The sequence below is a fragment of the Lucilia sericata genome, unplaced genomic scaffold (assembly GCF_015586225.1).
Source record: "Lucilia sericata isolate MDLA Ls3-8-SP2 unplaced genomic scaffold, ASM1558622v1 Contig000028F_arrow, whole genome shotgun sequence".
Classification (NCBI taxonomy): Eukaryota; Metazoa; Arthropoda; class Insecta; order Diptera; family Calliphoridae; genus Lucilia; species Lucilia sericata.
Genome location: NW_023994066.1, coordinates 358,654 through 377,979, shown reverse-complemented (window position 1 = coordinate 377,979; position 19,326 = coordinate 358,654). Strand labels below are relative to the sequence as shown.

General features: G+C 33.1%; 1 protein-coding gene across 1 annotated transcript in view; it reads left to right on the top strand.

Moving 5' to 3' along the window:
• Positions 1 to 2,343, top strand: part of LOC119610506 — a 93,504-nt gene extending 91,161 nt beyond the window's left edge. The window contains exons 4-5 of the mRNA XM_037965756.1: positions 1,636 to 1,782; positions 2,000 to 2,343. Coding sequence (XP_037821684.1) covers positions 1,636 to 1,782; positions 2,000 to 2,242 — 390 coding nt within the window. The 3' untranslated portion in view covers positions 2,243 to 2,343. The remainder of the gene's footprint in view (positions 1 to 1,635; positions 1,783 to 1,999) is intronic.
• The last annotated feature ends 16,983 nt before the right edge of the window (positions 2,344 to 19,326 follow it).

The following is a 19,326-nucleotide window of genomic DNA, read 5'->3' as shown; positions in this document are numbered from 1 at the left end:
ACGGGAGTGAAACTACATAGCGACCATCGGGGTTCCTATAGGTAGTAGACCGGTAAAGTTCTTCACAATATTCCTCAGTTTCCGACAACCGTGTCGCTTGTGGAACTTCTTCAAAAGAGAGAAAAAGGGTAAAAAGCGCAAAAGAATTAAAAACATAGAATGGCCAGTGAACAGTAACTGGCCATATACATTGTGCGCATAAACAATATTTTTTTAGTGAAATCAAAAATAATTCTTGTATATTACTAAATAATCATGTTACGAAAAAAATTCGTTACTTTCGTTAAATATTACATGATATTACGACAGGTTTTCGTACTTTCGTAAAATTAGAAAAGGGGTAGATTAAACAAAATTTCGTATTATACACGAAATTTTCGTATATATTACGAAAAAAGTAGTTACGAAATTTTTTTTCGTAAAGTTAAGCATGGATTATTTTCAGTGTATATATGAGACTCTTTTATCACTCTTTCACTACATAATTACTAAACCGATTTACATAAAACTCGGCATATTAATAGGTCTAACCTCAGAAGTTAAAAATGGCTCTATATGATATTGATTGCATGCTACGCACATTTTTATGTTCACTTTTAGAATAACAGCTATAACACCTAATTTCTAGGCTAAATATATAAAAAAAACATGAACATGATCTGGATTTGAACTTCAACTTACAAAACAGCTTATTAGCAGCCAAAAAATAAAGGATTTGTTTTTGGGACATCACGAACAAAAATAAGTATTTCTTGCAGTAGAAAAAGAAGTAGTCTTTCCTTCGAATTCTTCTTAATATTCTTTACTTTGGGAGTTAAACTTTTGCTGGGATATTACATTCCAAAGATACTTTCATATGTTTTTTACAGCATCTATTTTATTGTTTTAAAATTTAAAATTTAAATATAAAAAGATCGCATTTCTTAGTATGAATAAAACTTCATTCTCAATTAATTTAATTTTCGAATGTAGACTCATTCCACTTTCAAAATAAAGGGTCGTTTACGATCGAAATTGATGCTCGAAGAGTTGGAATCAGTCATTAGTTTACATGGAAAAGTATGCGATTTTAAATGTTACCTGTGTGAAATTTCGCAACGGTAATGTAATATTTATTTTTATTTACTTAAAAAGTCAGCAGTTAAGAAATATCAGTTGCATAATTCAGGAATTATGAAATTTTAGAACATGAATATTTCTAACATAAGAAAGGGTAATTATAGATTTTTATATCGTTAGCTTAGTACGCAATCGTAACAAGTCCTTTTCAGAAAACTTTAGAGGAGAAGCTACAAAACGTAATAACTTTGCTTGTTTATCATATAATGTTCTTTGATTTGTCTTTTTTTCAATACGAGTTATGAAACAATTTTTAAATAGTGCCATTGGAGACTTACGAAGTCTGAGTCTAATGTAAAATTTATCGAATAGGACTTGGCACGTTTGCGTACTAAGCTAACGATATATAAAATATGAAATTTATGTAATCCTGAAAAATCCCGCGATCCCGTATTGCAGTTTTTAAAATTCCGAATCCCGGGATTTGTAAAAGCCAGTCCCGTTTGGCATCATCCCTAATTTTGTTAGTATAATGCAACAATATTCTAAACCATTTTGCAAATGCTATTTTTTCAGATAAGCTATCAATCGCTGTGTCCTACTAAGCGAAAATCTGTTTTGCTTGAAACCATTGAATATGAATATAGACCAAATCACTATATCGAAGTTTCATGTGCCCATAGCTATGTACCTTCTCATGCGAATATCGATGATAAAAACAAGGTAAGTAAAGTTTCGATTCACGAACGACTTTTGTTGCTCAACTTTTAAGTTTATAGAATAAAAACAAAATCAGTTCATAGTTGCTGAAATAAAAATTTCTCTGTAAGAACAAAACTAACATTAAAAAAGAATTAAGAACATTTTGAGCTACAAAAGTGTAATTGTCAGAACCGGGACTGACTTATTTGAAAAATAATGTTTATTTTTTAATTCTTAGATTTGTTCAGAAGCTGGATTTTCTTGTATGCAACTCAATCGTACAATACATTTAATTAGACGAAATAAATCCAAATCGAGTCAGTGTTGGGAGTCAGAGATTCGAGTTATACCATCTGGATGTGAATGTATGTGGCCAAAACATTACTATGGCGATATACTTGCTTTTCATGAGTCACATAAACGTTACAATGCAGGACTAATGAATGGGTATATTCCTTATATTTCAAATAATAATTCGTAACTTTAAAAACTTTCTGTACTTGTGTTTGGGAATTTTTGTTTAAGAGAAATAAATAAATTATTTTTTAGTAAACTTTATTTGTTGCAACAATTGCCAAAAAAGTTTAACTTTTGAAACTTTGGTCGATCAAGTTTGTATGATTTTGTATGCATTTTATTACCTACTGAAGAAGAAATGGAAATCAAGTAAACAACATCTACAGATACATACATACATACATACATACATACATACATACATACATACATACATACATACATACATACATACATACATACATACATACATACATACATACATACATACATACATACATACATACATACATACATAACTACATACATACATACATACATGCATACATACATACCTGCATGCATACATACATACTTGCGAAAAAGTGCTATATTGGTTTGAAAAAAATGCTAGAAAGTGCTAAAAATAAGAAAAAACAATTAAGAAAGTATAGTCGGGCTTGGCTGACTTGTGCCAAAAAACATGCTTGGTCCAAATATAATCAAATTATCTTGAAAATTGCGGCCTGTACCTTGCACACAGGGTTTACATGGACAGCCAGCCGGACAGACGGACGGACGGACATGTCTTAATCGACTCAAAATGTGATTCTGAATCGATCGGTATACTTAAAGGTGTAGGACCAATATTTTTGTGTGTTACAAACATCAGCACAAACGTATAATACCCTCCCCACTATAGTGGTGTAGGGTATAAAAAGCCAGTAATGAGTGTTAAAGTAATTTTCTGAAAAGGACCTTTAATGGGAGGTAGGGTCAATTATGGACCGATCCTCATAAAATTTGGTAGGGATATTTTGGATTATATAAAACTTATGTGTGTTGAATTTCATAGCTATACTCGTGTTTTGAGCGTTAAAGTCATTTTCTGAAGGAAACTATATAGGGGGGGTAGGGTCAATTATGGACCGATTAACATACAATTTGGTAGAGAGGTTTTGGATCATAAGCGACTTACTTATGTCAAATTTCATAGTTACACTAGTATTTTTAAGCCAGTAATGAGCATTAAAGTCATTTTTCAAGGAGAGCGATCCTCATAAAATTTGGTAGGGAGATTTTGGATCACATGAAACTTATTTATGTCGAATTTCATCGCTATACTCGTATTTTTAAAATAGATATGTCCGTTAAAGCTGTTTTTCGGAGAGTCCACTTACCTATAGAGAATATTTGTTTTTTCAATCCTCTACCTCGCTCCGTTCGGACTCTATCGTCTACCGTCAGACGGACGGACGGACAGGCATGGCTAGATCGTCCTAGAATTTAATAAGGACTCGGAATATATATACTTTTGTGGGTCTATGACCAATATTTCGATGTGTTACAAACGGAATGACAAAATCAATATACCCCCCCATCTTTTTTGATGGTGGGTATAAAAACAACTATATCAAACCAGTAGAAAAATATCTCGAATTTATTGTAAGAAATTTTAATTATAATTGACGGTTTCCAAAAATTGATCTCAATCTCAACAATTTGAATCATAAATCGGTGGAAAAAGATCTAGTTCTAAAGAAGGTGTATATAATCTCTAAAGCTTCTCTAGAACTATATCTGAAGATAGCAAAGATTTTAGTTTAGCTTTGTGTCATTTTATATAGGAAGTGGCCCTTTTAAAATGTAACTTAAGCTCATCAAATACGAACCGATATTTCTACAGATAACCAGTAAACATTAATTTTTATGTTGTACATAATTATGTAATTAATAATTAATTTTTAACCATATTTTTACAGAAGAACAATTAAAATTGGCATACAAAAATATGTACAAATATGTGCTAAAAAAGTGCCAAAAAACATTTGAAAAATACTAAAAAAGGTGCTAGGTGCTAGATTACATTTTTGGGTGCTAAATGAGTTTAAAAATTGCTAAATCTAGCACTAAAAATACTAAATTGGCAACACTGGTTGTACCCTATTTGAATGTTTTTTGTCATTCATTACGAATGTACTCTTCGTAATCGAGAGCGAAGACAGTCGCCACTTTAAGGTGGTATTAGACGACATGTTTTTCACATATGTACTGTCACTTTTTTTTATCCATATGTAATTCCGAATGTATGTCAAAATTGTTATTTTACATATGATTCATAATTTTTGCTATCACACCTGCCTGTGTTTTTCCGTATGACATAACCTATAATGTAATCAAAGCTGTCTTTTTAATGTGTACAAATTGTTAAAATTATAAATTAGTTTATTAAAAAATAAAAAATACTTACTTTTTCGTGTTCTTTATCATTTTATTTAATTTACTTTTTTCAAAAAATTTTATTTCAAAGCAAAGCAGCTGTTTCGTTTATGTTTGTCATACGAGCACGCTCTAGTCGAATAAATTACATATGTATTTCCACATGTATTTTAAATATGCAATGTTTCATATGTATCAGACGATATGTACAACTTTTACAGATGGAAATTTTGACTGTACATATGTAAAATACATGTCGTCTAATACCACTTTTACTGTACACCAAGTAAGCAAGAGAGTGGCAGTCGTCACTTAACTGTCATCCGAGTAAACGAGAGAGGGGACAGTTGAAAAAACTTAAGAATTGAAGGTGAAAAGAAAAAGAATAAACATGATCAGTTTTGTCTGAGTGCAAAGTTATACTATTTTATCACTTTTTAAGTTATTTTATTTTTATGTTAGTTGACTTTAATAAGTTGCTTAAGACAGTTCTCGCGATAAATTTTGTTGTGTGAATTTTAAAATAAGAAAATGTTTTTTAATTTAATTAAAAAATAGTCAAATTTAAGATGAGTTAAAACAAAAAAACTTTGGCAGAGATTACGGAAAAAATAAACTTTCTAGTAATGCGACTAACAAGAACCCATTTGGAGATTACCATCCGTTGACTACTTTTGATTACCTCTTGACAGTCTCATATTAGACTGTAGAGTGACGATTGACTTCCTCGTACGACAAGCCCATGTTAAAATGGTTGGTCACCTGGGTAGTCGGGTGGCTAGGGGCCACCATAAGTGGTATGTCAAGTGGTTAGTTCGGGACTGTCCCGCCGAACTGCTGGGTGCATCAAATTGAAGCCGATAGAATTTATAATAATTTATATGCAATAAAAAATATGTAAGTAGTACTAAATTTGTGATAATGAAGCCAATGTACCTAAATCGTGACTATATACCCTTAGAACGAGGATTGTGAAAAACCCCATTTTCCTTTCTATATTATCAATTTTTGGAATGAAAACAATTATGTATTTAAAAAATCAGGTATACATTTTTTTTATTCTTATTTAAATTTATTCAAGTGACTGACCTAATGTGGATTTTGCTGCTCGTCCTTTGTAAGCAACACCGTCCGACACTCAAAATTAGACACGAACCGAATAATATATGTCTGAAACTATAAATTAAATGGAGTAAAACTGCGTTCTTAGTTTTTCATTTCGTGATTCTGTGTCCTTTTAAAAGGACTTCAAAGTTTTAAAAAGTACATTTTTCAAAAAATATTTTAAAATACTTCTACTGATCAAACAATGTAAAATTTTATGACAAACGAACAACAAGAGTTGCTAAATATTTTGTATTATTTTTATTTTATACTGTCGGGATAAAAATATGTAAAAAAAGTCTTTAAAAAATTTTGTAAAAAAATAATATTAAAAATATTAAATTTTGATATTTTTTTACCTGACAGTTTAAAATTTCGGCAGTTGTTTTTTAATTTGGGTCGCATATTTCTGGAGCACTTCTCGTTTTCTTCTGCTTAATTTGTTAAGATTTTTGTCGCCATTTGGCTCTTTACGGTGTTTTGCAATGTTGAGTCAAACAATGCCAGGGTAACAAGTTTAGGACTATGCACATTGGTTTAAAATCAATTTGTCTTATTTTTTTATGAAAATAGTAATTTTATGGTGAATTTTACTTTATTATTAATAAACAATGTTATATATTATCAATTCGATGACTCGGGGGAGTTTTCCTGTTTTTCCTATCGAGCGCGTCCCCGGGTGGCGATGACCGATCTGTCCCCCCCAAGTTTTAGTTTGAATCAAGATGAGGGAGGGCAGATTGTCCACCACCTGGGAATATTATATTCCCCGCGGACCAAAAACTGGAAAAAAACAACATGGAAAATAAAACTAAAAGATGAAAGTTACGGTGCAGGGCCTAAATAATCCAGTACTGACGGCAAGTGTTGATCCACTCGCGAGTCACGTGTCGTCGTCATCCAGCAATCGTGAGCAAAATACTACTACGGAGGTGGGTACCTTGGCCTCCGTGGCGGACAATGCGTCAAGTGTACAGCATGCCATTAGCAAAAACATAGGGGTGAAAGAGAAGGATTTACTCGGAGAGAGCTCTAAGCTACCTCAGCCTTTAAATATAGGTGAGGGTTCCGACTCTGAATCCTCAAAAGATAATAACAACACCATTATAGAAAATCCCAAAAAGGATGATACTAAGAAAAGACTATCTGGAGCACAGAGGAGGAAGCTGAAAAAGATGCTTCAGGAAATCATAGTTAGTCAATCCAACGACACTCCAAAGGAAAAATCGGACTCTCTCACAAGATCTGAGGAAAAGAGGATCAGGTCTCCCGAAGAGTTGACAACTGAGAATAAACCTAAGAAGAAAAAGAGCTCCCCGTCTTCTAATCCACAGTCGTAGCCAAGCCATACTTCACTCAAAGGAACCTCAAGTCAGAATCCTGAGAGTAAGGGTGACAACGCCAAGATAGATATCCCGAACATGACCACGTCGCACAGTGTAGTGATGGCGGCCAAAAATAAAAAAAAAAGAATTTGATATCTAAAAAAACTAATAATGCAATTTCATAGGCAACAGTTTAGCTAAAAAGAAATTTAAATAATTTTTTAAAAATCTTTATTTTCTAAAGAATTATTAAGATTCAAAGTTGAAAGTTTATGGTAAGTAAGTTATTATTTAAAAAATGTTAATAAAAGTTGCAAACTTTTGTGGGTTAATTTAAAAGAATAGGTCGATAAAGCAGTAAATGTTTGCTTACGATATGTGAGTATTATTATTAAAATATGGTTACACTATTTTTTAATACTATTCTTTATCCATATTTGATATACCGTTACATTGATTGTAAACAAAAGTAAAAACTAAAATATTGAAAAAGTCTCAACTTTAGTGGACCATTAAAAAATAATATAAAAAAATATATTTTTCAAACTTTTATATAATATTTTCACAAGTACGTAAATTAAAAAAAAATACAGTTTCGCTTCCCCAACTTTCCCCCTTCAATTTTTTTTTTTAAATTTTCAGTGACAACCCAAATTAAAATTCGTGAAATGTTTGATATTTGGCTTAAGCATAGCAGGCATGGTGCAGCAAAGGCTGAAGTGATAAGTTATGTGGAAGATCTTTTAAAAATAAAACTTTCCAAAGAAAAAATTAAAGAAATTAATTTTATTCTTTTAAGAATAAAAACCAATTGGGAAAAGTGCCATTATATGAGAGATAGATTTGAAGATAAATGTTCTTCATGGCTAGGTACATCTTTTTTTGTAAATGATGAAAACTTATGTTTGGTAAGTACAAATATATATTATGTTCGTTTTTGTTTTTATCTAAATTTTTTTAAGGCTCCCAGTACCAGTCAAAAGGGTAGACCACTGCTAGACTTTGATGATTGCTCCGAGCGAACTAAAAGGAGGAAAGTAACCGATTTAGTAGCTTCAACAGACCAAAAGCTTCTGAAAAGTGCATTTAAGAGAGTTTCAGATCCAGAAATAAGAACATCTATTTCAGTTGATAAAACATTGGCTCTATTTATGGATATGAATTTATCAGTTAAGCAGTACCAGACGATGAAAGCTACATAGTTGAACAGGACAACACTGATGACAATATACCAAATTTAATGTTAGAAAATTTCCTAAGTGAATATGAAGAAAGTGATTCTGAGTATGAAAGCGATGATTAATTTAAGTTCATACATGTATGTATACGAAATACTATTTACTTTTATTAATATTTAATAAAAATTTATCTAAAAAAATAAATAATAAGTGTTTTTGTATTAAAAATTAAAATATTTTCTATTTTTCTAAAAAAGTACATTTTAGGGTTGTACCTGTCCTTACTCGAGACCAGTCAATTTTTTGTTGTAAAATTATGGACATTTAAAGTAATTCGTATAAAAATTTTATGAAACTGATTTTTTTCCATTTTAGCTTATTATTATTTTTAGGTTATATGGGAAGGACACAAATCCTTGCACCGATATTTTCCAAATTTTCGAATTTATTATGTTTTATGTATTTAAACAAGTATACTAAAGATTGTCCTACTGGTGCAACTCCTTCTATTTTTGGCCGGTCAATATATGAAAACAATACACTGTGCGTCGGCGAAATCAATCTCGAAGGTAAGGGTATCTCAAAAGAAACCCCGAAAAGCGAGGAAAGATAGGCTTGACAGTGGAAAAGGAAAAGAGCCGCCATCTTACGCCAAAGTTGCCAAATGAAGACACCGGGACGATCTCTGTTATGCAGTTTACGATGCCGGTAATCCGACAGGCAAAATTCCAATAGACCAATAGAATAAGGTAGAAGATCTGGTGAACAATAAGATAGTGGACCACACAATCGCTTCAAAGGACCAACAACCAATAGAGAGCGTGAGCTGCGAGTTCAGAATGTGCGTGATGTTGATGAGGTTGGCATTTCACCAATGTGTGAGCACCCTAAAGAACTTGGTGGAAAGAAAGTTGGTGGTAAACTGGCTAATGAACATATACTGGAAATTCTTGATGGTCAAAATGCTGAGCTGGCCGTGGAAAAATGGGATGTCTTTTACAGGAAAGAAGAACCTGAGGGAACTTTATTTGTAATAGGTATCGACCAGAAATATATGGCTAGTCTTGCCAAGAATAAAGATAGGGCTTACTTCGCCTCCAAAGTCAAATCCTAAAAGCGAGGAAGATACCACTAACTCGCCAAAAGAAGGCGCAGCTGCCTTTTCCAAAATTGGGGAGGTGCCGATTGATAACGTTAAGGAGTCAAATCCTAAAAGCGAGGAAGATACCACTAACTCGCCAAAAGAAGGTACAGCTGCCCTTTCCAAAATTGGGGAGGTGCCGATTGAAAGGGATGAAGCAAGGTCGTGGCAACATATACCTTGCATCTGTTTACCTGCCCTTCGATTCTCCGACACTATCACCAACGTCGGAGCTGATGAAACTGGTCGAAGAGGCACAAAGGCAAAATAAGAAAATTGTAATAGGTTGTGATGCCAACTCCCACCATGTAGCTTGGGGTAGTACAAATACCAATCGCAGGGGACAAGCCCTTATGGATTCCCTTAATACTAAAGACTTGATCACATCAAACTTAGGTAATAAAGCTACCTTCGTCAATAGAATCAGAGAAGAAGTATTAGATATAACTATATGTTCAGAAGAGCTTATAAACGAAATTCAGGATTGGAGAGTTTCGGACGAGCACTCCTTTTCTGACCATCGGTACATAAGATTCAAAATGCTAGGGCCGCCACCAAAGCCGATAAAGTTTCGGAATAAGTCTAAAACTAATTGGACTGTGTTCGGTTCCTTACTAAAGAACCGTTTATATCAGAACACTTTTCAACGTCGAAATAAAGAGGACATAGACGCCAAAGTAGAAATGCTCACAAGTGCCTTGGTTGAATCGTTCGAGGACAGCTGTCCTCTGCGATAGCGGAGATCTGCCCAAGAGAAACCCTGGGTAACCGGGGAGATCCGGAACCTTGGTAAGACTCTTCGCAAACTATTTAACCGGGCACGGCGTAAAAAGACCGCATTATACTGGGATGAGTATCGTAGTAAACTTGGTGAATATAAGAAAATTGTTCGTAAAGCCAAACGAGACTCCTGGAAACTTTTCTGTGAACAGGTAGACAGCGTAAATGACGTATCGAAGATAAAAAAATTCCTATCCAAAACTCATGTCCAACCAGAATCAATGGTCGATGATACGGGCAGGAGGATATGGAGGAGACAATGAAACTAATAATGGACTCTCATTTTCCACCCGGTATATCGAATAACATAGATGAACCGATATTGGAGAAAGGGGAGGCTAACACGGTAATTACATCTGATATGGTTAAAGGGGCAATCAAGAGCTTCGCTCCCTATAAAGCTGCAGGGCCGGATGGCATTTTCCCTGCACTTTTGCAGATGGAGGCGGACTGGTTTCCGTACATCTGTCTCAGATATTCACTGCATGCTTGAAATTCACATATACCCCCATTAAATGGCAGGATGCAAGGGTAATATTTATACCTAAACCAGGGAAACCTAGCTATTCGACACCTAAGTCTTATCGACCGATAAGTCTTACGTCCTTCCTACTTAAAACTTTGGAACGGATAGTTGATAGTATGGTGAAAAGCAGTATACCCGACAAAGACCTAAAATTTAAGCAGCATGCTTATGTAAAGGAACGATCGGTGGAAACCGCTTTAAACGAAGTTGTCCACTACATAGGTGCATCCTTTGATAGCAAACTATATACACTGGCGGTATGCATTGACATCGAAGGCGCCTTCAATAACGTGCACACTGATACTCTTATCCAATCCCTAGACCAGTTTTATGTAGACCTGGTGCTCCGTAACTGGATCAACCACATGCTAAGGAACAGATGGAAAAGCTGCGAGATGTACGATATAACAATCAGGAAAAAGGTATTTCGCGGTATACCACAGGGTGGCATTTTGTCACCTTTACTCTGGGTTACCATGATTAATAGCCTCCTAAGGACCCTAACTGAGAAAGGACTAAGACCTGTCTGCTATGCAGACGATGTCGTAATACTTTTAAAGAGAAAGGATCCAAATTACTTGTGTAGAAGAGCTGTGGTGGCTCTAATACGGCCTTGAGTTGGCTCAATCGAGAGGCCTCAATGTTAACCCGACAAAAACGGAAATCTGTCTTTTCACAAGAAAGACAAAAATTTCTACGTATACTGAACCTTGCTTCCTGGGCAAGAAGATACCAGTGACAGACAAAGTTAAGTACTTAGGTGTAATCCTCGACCGGAAATTAAAATGGAGATACCACATAGAAGATAGGATCAACAAGGCACATCGGTGCTGGGCGATATGTTGGAGAACTATAGGCATAAAATGGGGTCTTAGTCCTACTATGACAAATTGGCTTTATAAAAGTGTAATTAGACCAATTCTATCTTATGCTTCAATAATCTGGTGGACTTCTTTAGACAAAAAGTGCAATATCAAACTACTACAGGGAGTTCAGCGTACATGCTGCTTGGGTATAAGGGGTGCCATGTGTACTACTTCAACCAAGGCTCTGGAAACGTTGCTAGATATTCCACCCATTGAAACATATATGAGATATGAAGCGGCGTTAACAGCCGAACGGCTCTTTACTTTGGGCGAACTGGCCAAAAGCGGTTATAGGACACCTCATCAATGTATACTGGACACATTGGAAGGTTATACACAATCATCGGACGTGCCTGATCGTATACCAGACACAGAATATGTCGGAAACTTTGAAACGCTGATCCCAGATAGAATGTTTTGGTCAAGCGGAACATTAGAGCAAATACCATTAGGAATTCGTTGTTTCACGGATGGCTCTAAATTGGGGGACAAAGTGGGGCTGGGGTTCTATATTGAAGACCCAGAAACAGAAATATACCACCGTTTACCAAATCATAACACAAGCTTCCAGGCAGAAGTACGAGCAATAACGGAATGTGTAAATTGGATTAGAATAAATATGGCGCCCACAGCGCCTAATATATTTACCGACAGCCAGAAGGCAATTAGGGCGATATCAGGCGATAGAACTAAATCTAAGACCGTATTGGATTGTAAGAAAGCTTTAACTGAATATTCTCCCAGAGGTAAGGTTCACATCAGCCCACTCGGGAGTAGTCGGTAACGAAAGGGCGAATGTAATAGCTTTAAAGGGAAGGGAGCTCGAGGCAGTTAACCTGACAAACGCAAAACCATTCGACGCAACAAAAGCTGAACTAAAAATATGGGTGAGAGAATCCCATAAGGCCTCTTGGAATAATGAAACAGTGGGTAGAACCACGAAGATCCTATGGGGTGACCCTGATGAGAGCAAGACGAAAAATCTCCTCAAAATGAGCAAGTCTGAAGTTAGTATGATGGTACGTATTCTGAGTGGATACACAGGACTACGAGCACATCTATGCAAAATTGGACGTGCGGATTCAGACGAATGTAGTGCATGTGGAGAAGACAGTGAAACTCTGGAGCACTTTCTTTGCCACTGCCAGGCATTCGTCGAAGTTAGATCCAAGTATCTTGGAAGTGATGTTATTCCGGAAATAACATTCCTGACTAACACTGATTGGAAGATTCTTAGGAATTACGTTCAGGAAACTGAGTTTCTGAACACTGATAAGGAGTGCACAACAGGCCCAATAGTGGCCTAGGTGTATTTCTTCGGATTTGATGTAGTATACATCCTCCTATCGACCTACCTACCTACCATCAATTCGATGAAATTTCATTTTAAATGTCCTACAGGGGCCGATTCACAGCTCCAAAATAGGGCAGTTTTAATATATGTATGTAAAATTAAAAACCTCTCCAAAGTTCCATTTTTATTTCGATTACAAAATGTTTGGAATATATAACATCTACATACTATTAGAGGCCTACAACAAAATGTTTTATAGTGTTTATTTAACCCTTGTGGTTTTCGAGATATTTGCGTTTCAAAATTTTAATTTATTTTTTTCACATATATATTGCGATTTCTTTTTAATTGCGGGCGTCAACCTTTTCCGATTTTTGTGAAATATCCTCTTTTAAATAAATTAAATATTTATGAGTCTTCAAAAAAAGTAATTGCTAAAAAAATCTTTACTTGTTCATAAGTTATATGCGTTCAAAATATAAAAAATTATATGTAGCCAAATTTTTGTGAGAAAGTTACGTAACTTTAAAATATTTAAAAAATAATTTTGATCTAAAATAAAATTATTTCGCCTTTATTACAATTTGAATAATAAATACATATATGGGAAATTGTCTTTTTAATTAAGATTTTGGGTTAAAAAAATGGTGAAATTATTTTAATAGCACATCAACGATATTTTGTGTGGACATTGTCTAAAATCTTATAAGTACAATTATCTTCTCGTGAATAATTTTTAGCAAAAGCCACAACGAAGGATCCAAAATACAAATTAATTTAACCCAAATATTTTAAATATTCGTGGATTAATTCGCTTTTTAGGAGTTTTTTCAACCTCTTCAAAATATATTATTTTATGAAACTAAGTAAACATTTTTTATAGACTATATTTAACATGATGAATGAATACATTATTTTACAATCATTAACTAAAAAAATTATGCATTTATATTTGGTAGATTAAAAATTATGAGGGTTTAATTTATTTATGCATATATTCGAATGCATTTTTTTAAATTGCATTATAGATTTTGCTATAGACCTCATTAATATCAATCTAAAAGAATATAATTTTATTAATTTTAATTAGCGGGAAGGGTGTGCTTCACTAGTTTTTCTTAAAAGAAAAACACTGCGTTTTCTGCACACGAGAAACATGACCGAACTTTTTTCAGCATTTAATGCAAAATCGTACTTTTTTCTAACGCCTTATCGATTTTGGTATAAGCATCATTTTCAGCTACCGATTAATGTGAAGTGTTACCAATTTTAATTAGCGGTTTAGATGTGCTTCGTCGAGTTGTCTTGTAACACAAGAAACACCGCGTTTTCGGTGAAAGAGAATTTTTTATGAAATTTCTTTTGCAGTTAACATATCCCAGCTTATCTACAATTAACTGCTTTTATCATTATTAACTTTAAATGAATTATTAACGCAAAAAACCGTTAAAATGAAAATCTATTCGGTTAATTTAAATTTTATAAAGAACTTATATATTTACAAGAATGAACTTTTTTACACTTTTTTAATGCAAAAACGCAGTTTTTTTTTTTTGAACGGCTTATCGATTTTCGTATTAGCATCATTGTCAGCTACCGGTTGATGTGTAATGTCCCCATCGATTTAAGTTGAGAAAGAAACCCCGCGTATTCAGTCCACGAACGGCCTTGATGAATTTTTTTTTGATGCAAACCAATTCTTTCTGTATAAAGATTGATTACTGATAAAATTCGGAATTTAAAATTTGTTTATAATGCGAAAATTCGCTAAAGTAAAAAATGAAAAATTCGCAATTTTTTTGTATTCTCTCTAACATCTCACAGTGGGGCAGAATGGAAATTTTTTGGAAATAAATCTGGCATTTCTAAACGGCTGATCCGATCGGGATAAAATTTGGCGTGAGCGTAGCCAAGGAGTATTCGAGTTTAAGTTTTGAAGATGAACCCTGCAGATGCCCCAGGGACGGCGCTGTGGCGGCTCAAAGTAGGGTACCTACGACATGTAAAATTTTTAAACTCGTGCCATTTTTTTGTTTTTCACCCAAATACATATTATATTTTGTGAAAGCGCTCGACGAGATCTTGAAAAAACATGCTTGGACATACTACTTATCTCTTATAATATCCGAGTTATAGGCATTTAAAAATTTAGTGATACAAAATTTACCATACCTTGGTCCGCCTTTTTTTGAATACCGGGCGTAATTTTGGACCAAATGGACTCAATTTTTTCTTGTTAGTTAGACAACAAAATTTCCAATAATATACAAAAAATTTCAGATCAATATTGTTTACAGATCCAAAAATATACGTTTTTTAATTTAAAAATTCCAAAAATTTTAGATTTTTGGCGTTTTTTTGCCAAAAATGTGTCTTAACTCTTTTATTAATAAAATAAAATTTTTATTAAGAACATATAACAATTTTATAGTTTTCTAAAAGGTATCTTTACGCAGAACGCTTTGGCGTAAAAAACTAGTCCTATTTTTTGAAAATGTTGCCACTGCGTCCTTCCGAATATGACCTATTTTTTATCAAAACTTCAACTTTGGGCGACATGTTCTAAAATCCCAAAGCTGGGATCAGAAAACTGAAAGCAGTTTTGGAAACCTCAATATGTTTTCTATTTACTCCAAAAGTATTTTCCCAGCCCTGAAAGAAATGTGGACCCTATGGGCAAAAAAGTAAAAAATCCCATTTTTGGGATTTTCATTCCTATTTTTGGGAATTGCGGGATGCCCTTTGACCTTTTCAATTTTTTTTTTGCATATTCTTATTTGAAATGACAAATTTAACAAGCGTTGAAAATTTCATTGAGTTTTGTTCATAAATAAAGATTTTGTCATATATTACATATTTGTTTAATTTCTAAGACTATGATTTATATCAAAATTTTAATAGGATCGCAGATAGCTACAACAATTTAGTCCATATTTATCCCATAATATCATTTTTTAGTTAGATATGGAAATTATCGACCCTTTACAAAAAATTTCAAGCCAATATCTCAATTACATTCAAAAATATGATCATTTAAACCTGTGTCCTTTAATTTCATCTTTTTCATATTTTAGTATTAAGTATGACAGAACATACATTTGGTGTTGAATAAAATATTTGGACAATTTTTAAAAATTATTTAGTTAATTATTTTATTATAATATTGTATATAAAATAAAAAAAATTATAATTTTATTATGAGCCACGCACAACAACACCTAAATCACCCCACACAAATTACCTTTCCCGCCCACCGAAATATAAAACACAATTTAATACAATATCATCAGTTAGTATAATAGCTTTTTTTATTTGAACTGTTTATGAACATGCTTAAAATCTCGATTCCTCGCTTCCTGGGCTTCTTCTGTTAACTCTCCAAGTGGAAGAATATTCGATTCAATTATTATTTGACCATGACACAATACTTTGTGTACTGTTGGTGTTAGTTCCCTCCATGGATACAGAGATACAAGTAATTTAGAAATTTCAGATGTGTATTCCCCAAATCGATTTTCATTAATTTTATGTTTACTATTCAGTGCCATTAAAATAGTTTTAACTCTTCGAAGCAACTCCTTGTCGATTCCAGTTATTTTTGAAGTAATTTCAAAATCACGAAAAAACCTTCTCGACGTATTACCGTCATTTGTACTACCGCAACTTGAAAGTGGTTTGTCGATGTTTAATCCCATCTGAACTTTAAATTCTTCATGGATTCTGCTTTTTTCCGCAGCTCTCAGTTCTTTCAATTCTTCATTATTTTTTGTTGATTTAGTAGGATAGTTTGTTTTTTTTTTCCTGGATCGCCTTGTATGATGGTAATATATTGTGTCCTTTTTCATGCAGAGCTTTCCTTAATATTTGGTACTTATTTCGACTGAGACCCAGTTCCAACATAAGCGCTATTGCTTCCTCTTCAGTAAAATTTGATTATGATGTTGGAGTTGGTATACTTTCCACAATTCGCTTAAGTCGTTTTGGTGATGCATTAGGAAGAATAGTTGCAATATGTACGACATCCATATGTTGGTTTTCCTTTTTCAGCATTTCGTTAAATGTATCAGCAATTTCCTCATTTGAGATTGAAAAAAGTTTTTGTGTGACCCACTTTTTTTTACCTTGAACATAAGTCTTCGTATGACTTGCAAGGCGCTCCTGTTGATGTGTTGTAAGTTGAGATTTCCGTAGTAGTTTCCATCCAACTACAAAATTTTAATCGAAATTTCTTTTGATTTCCATCCACAGACTTACTTTTTACATCAAAAAGTTTTAAAAAAGTTTCAATTTTTGATATGCCTGTTTTGTCTACTTTTCTACTATATGTAGTTTTTATATAATTTGAAATGTCTTCAATTCTTTCTGGCCCTTTTGAAGATATACTCCATAAAACGGAACACAACTCTTCGTACTTTAATGTAATCTTCATTGTAGATTTATTAAATATGGTACTTAAAATCTGAGAAGTTTACTTATATACCAATTCTTGTCATTTCCGATACAGGTATTCCAAAGTAAAAAATTACGAATTGTCTACCTATTAACATTTAGGACTATATTACTATAACCTGTAATTCAGTCATTGATATTTCTTATTAGTGAATGAATCGAAAATATCATTACCTGTATATTTTTACCTACATGATCATAAACGAAACAGAACGAAATGATCTGTCGAAAAAATTTAGGTAAAAAATAGTTATAAATTTTTGAAAATTTAAGCATAATAGGACCTTTCAATTATAAGGATAAGCAAACAAATAGAAAATAGGTAAATATAAGATTTAAATATGTGCTGTCATACTTAATACTAAAATATGAAAAAGATGAAATTAAAGGACACAGGTTTAAATGAACATATTTTTGAATGTAATTGAGATATTGGCTTGAAATTTTTTGTAAAGGGTCGAGAATTTCCATATCTAACTAAAAAATGATATTAAGGGATAAATATGGACTAAATTGTTGTAGCTATCTGCGATCCTATTAAAATATTGATATAAATCATAGTTTTAGAAATTAAACAAATATGTAATATATGACAAAATCTTTATTTATGAACAAAACTCAATGAAATTTTCAACGCTTGTTAAATTTGTCATTTCAAATAAGAATATGCAAAAAAAAAATTGAAAAGGTCAAAGGGCATCCCGCAATTCCCAAAAATAGGAATGAAAATCCCAAAAATGGGATTTTTTACTTTTTTGCCCATAGGGTCCACATTTCTTTCAGGGCTGGGAAAATACTTTTGGAGTAAATAGAAAACATATTGAGGTTTCCAAAACTGCTTTCAGTTTTCTGATCCCAGCTTTGGGATTTTAGAACATGTCGCCCAAAGTTGAAGTTTTGATAAAAAATAGGTCATATTCGGAAGGACGCAGTGGCAACATTTTCAAAAAATAGGACAAGTTTTTTACGCCAAAGTGTTCTGCGTAAAAATACCTTTTAGAAAACTATAAAATTGTTATATGTTCTTAATAAAAATTTTATTTTATTAATAAAAGAGTTAAGACACATTTTTGGCAAAAAAACGCCAAAAATCTAAAATTTTTTGAATTTTTAAATTAAAAAACGTATATTTTTGGATCTGTAAACAATATTGATCTGAAATTTTTTGTATATTATTGGAAATTTTGTTGTCTAACTAACAAGAAAAAATTGAGTCCATTTGGTCCAAAATTACGCCCGGTATTCAAAAAAAGGCGGACCAAGGTATGGTAAATTTTGTATCACTAAATTTTTAAATGCCTATAACTCGGATATTATAAGAGATAAGTAGTATGTCCACGCATGTTTTTTCAAGATCTCGTCGAGCGCTTTCACAAAATATAAAAATCTTTGTATTTGGGTGAAAAACAAAAAAATGGCACGAGTTTAAAAATTTTACATGTCGTAGGTACCCTACTTAGATCCGCCACAGCGCCGTCCCTGGGGCATCTGCAGGGTTCATCTTCAAAACTTAAACTCGAATACTCCTTGGCTACGCTCACGCCAAATTTTATCCCGATCGGATCAGCCGTTTAGAAATGCCAGATTTATTTCCAAAAAATTTCCATTCTGCCCCACTGTGCGTCTTTGCATGCTAATATTTTATCGCGGCTTTATGATTTCAACATGTAAAATTTAAAAGTATTTCGATCACGCGATATTTTGGGTATATTGAAGTTACGCTGTTAGTGTGCTTCGCGAAAAAGCCCTTTTTTCGAAACATTCACGTTAGTTTTTCCAATATTTAAGCTTCTCCCGCAGAGACACCTTATAGAGCTCATTTTGGAGATATACGTACATACATCAAACGAAGCATAATTGCAATATCTACTTTTTCTCAATTGTACATTTTGCATAACCTAAGAGCCGCAAATATTAAAATCTAAAACAGAAAAAGAATTTCCCATATATTTAATTTTTTTAATACACAACTAGTTCTAATCTATGGATATAGATAGGTCTACAAAATAATAGCCTCATTCTTCTCCTTAATATTTTTTTACAGCTAAAATTGAACAAAATCACAATTTTTGAGGCAAAGGTTGTGTCGAAATATATTTATATTTTCAAATATTGCAAGATACTGCAGATAAAAATGATTCAATAGACTACGTTTTATTTTTAATTTTGTTTTTTTTTTTTTTGGAT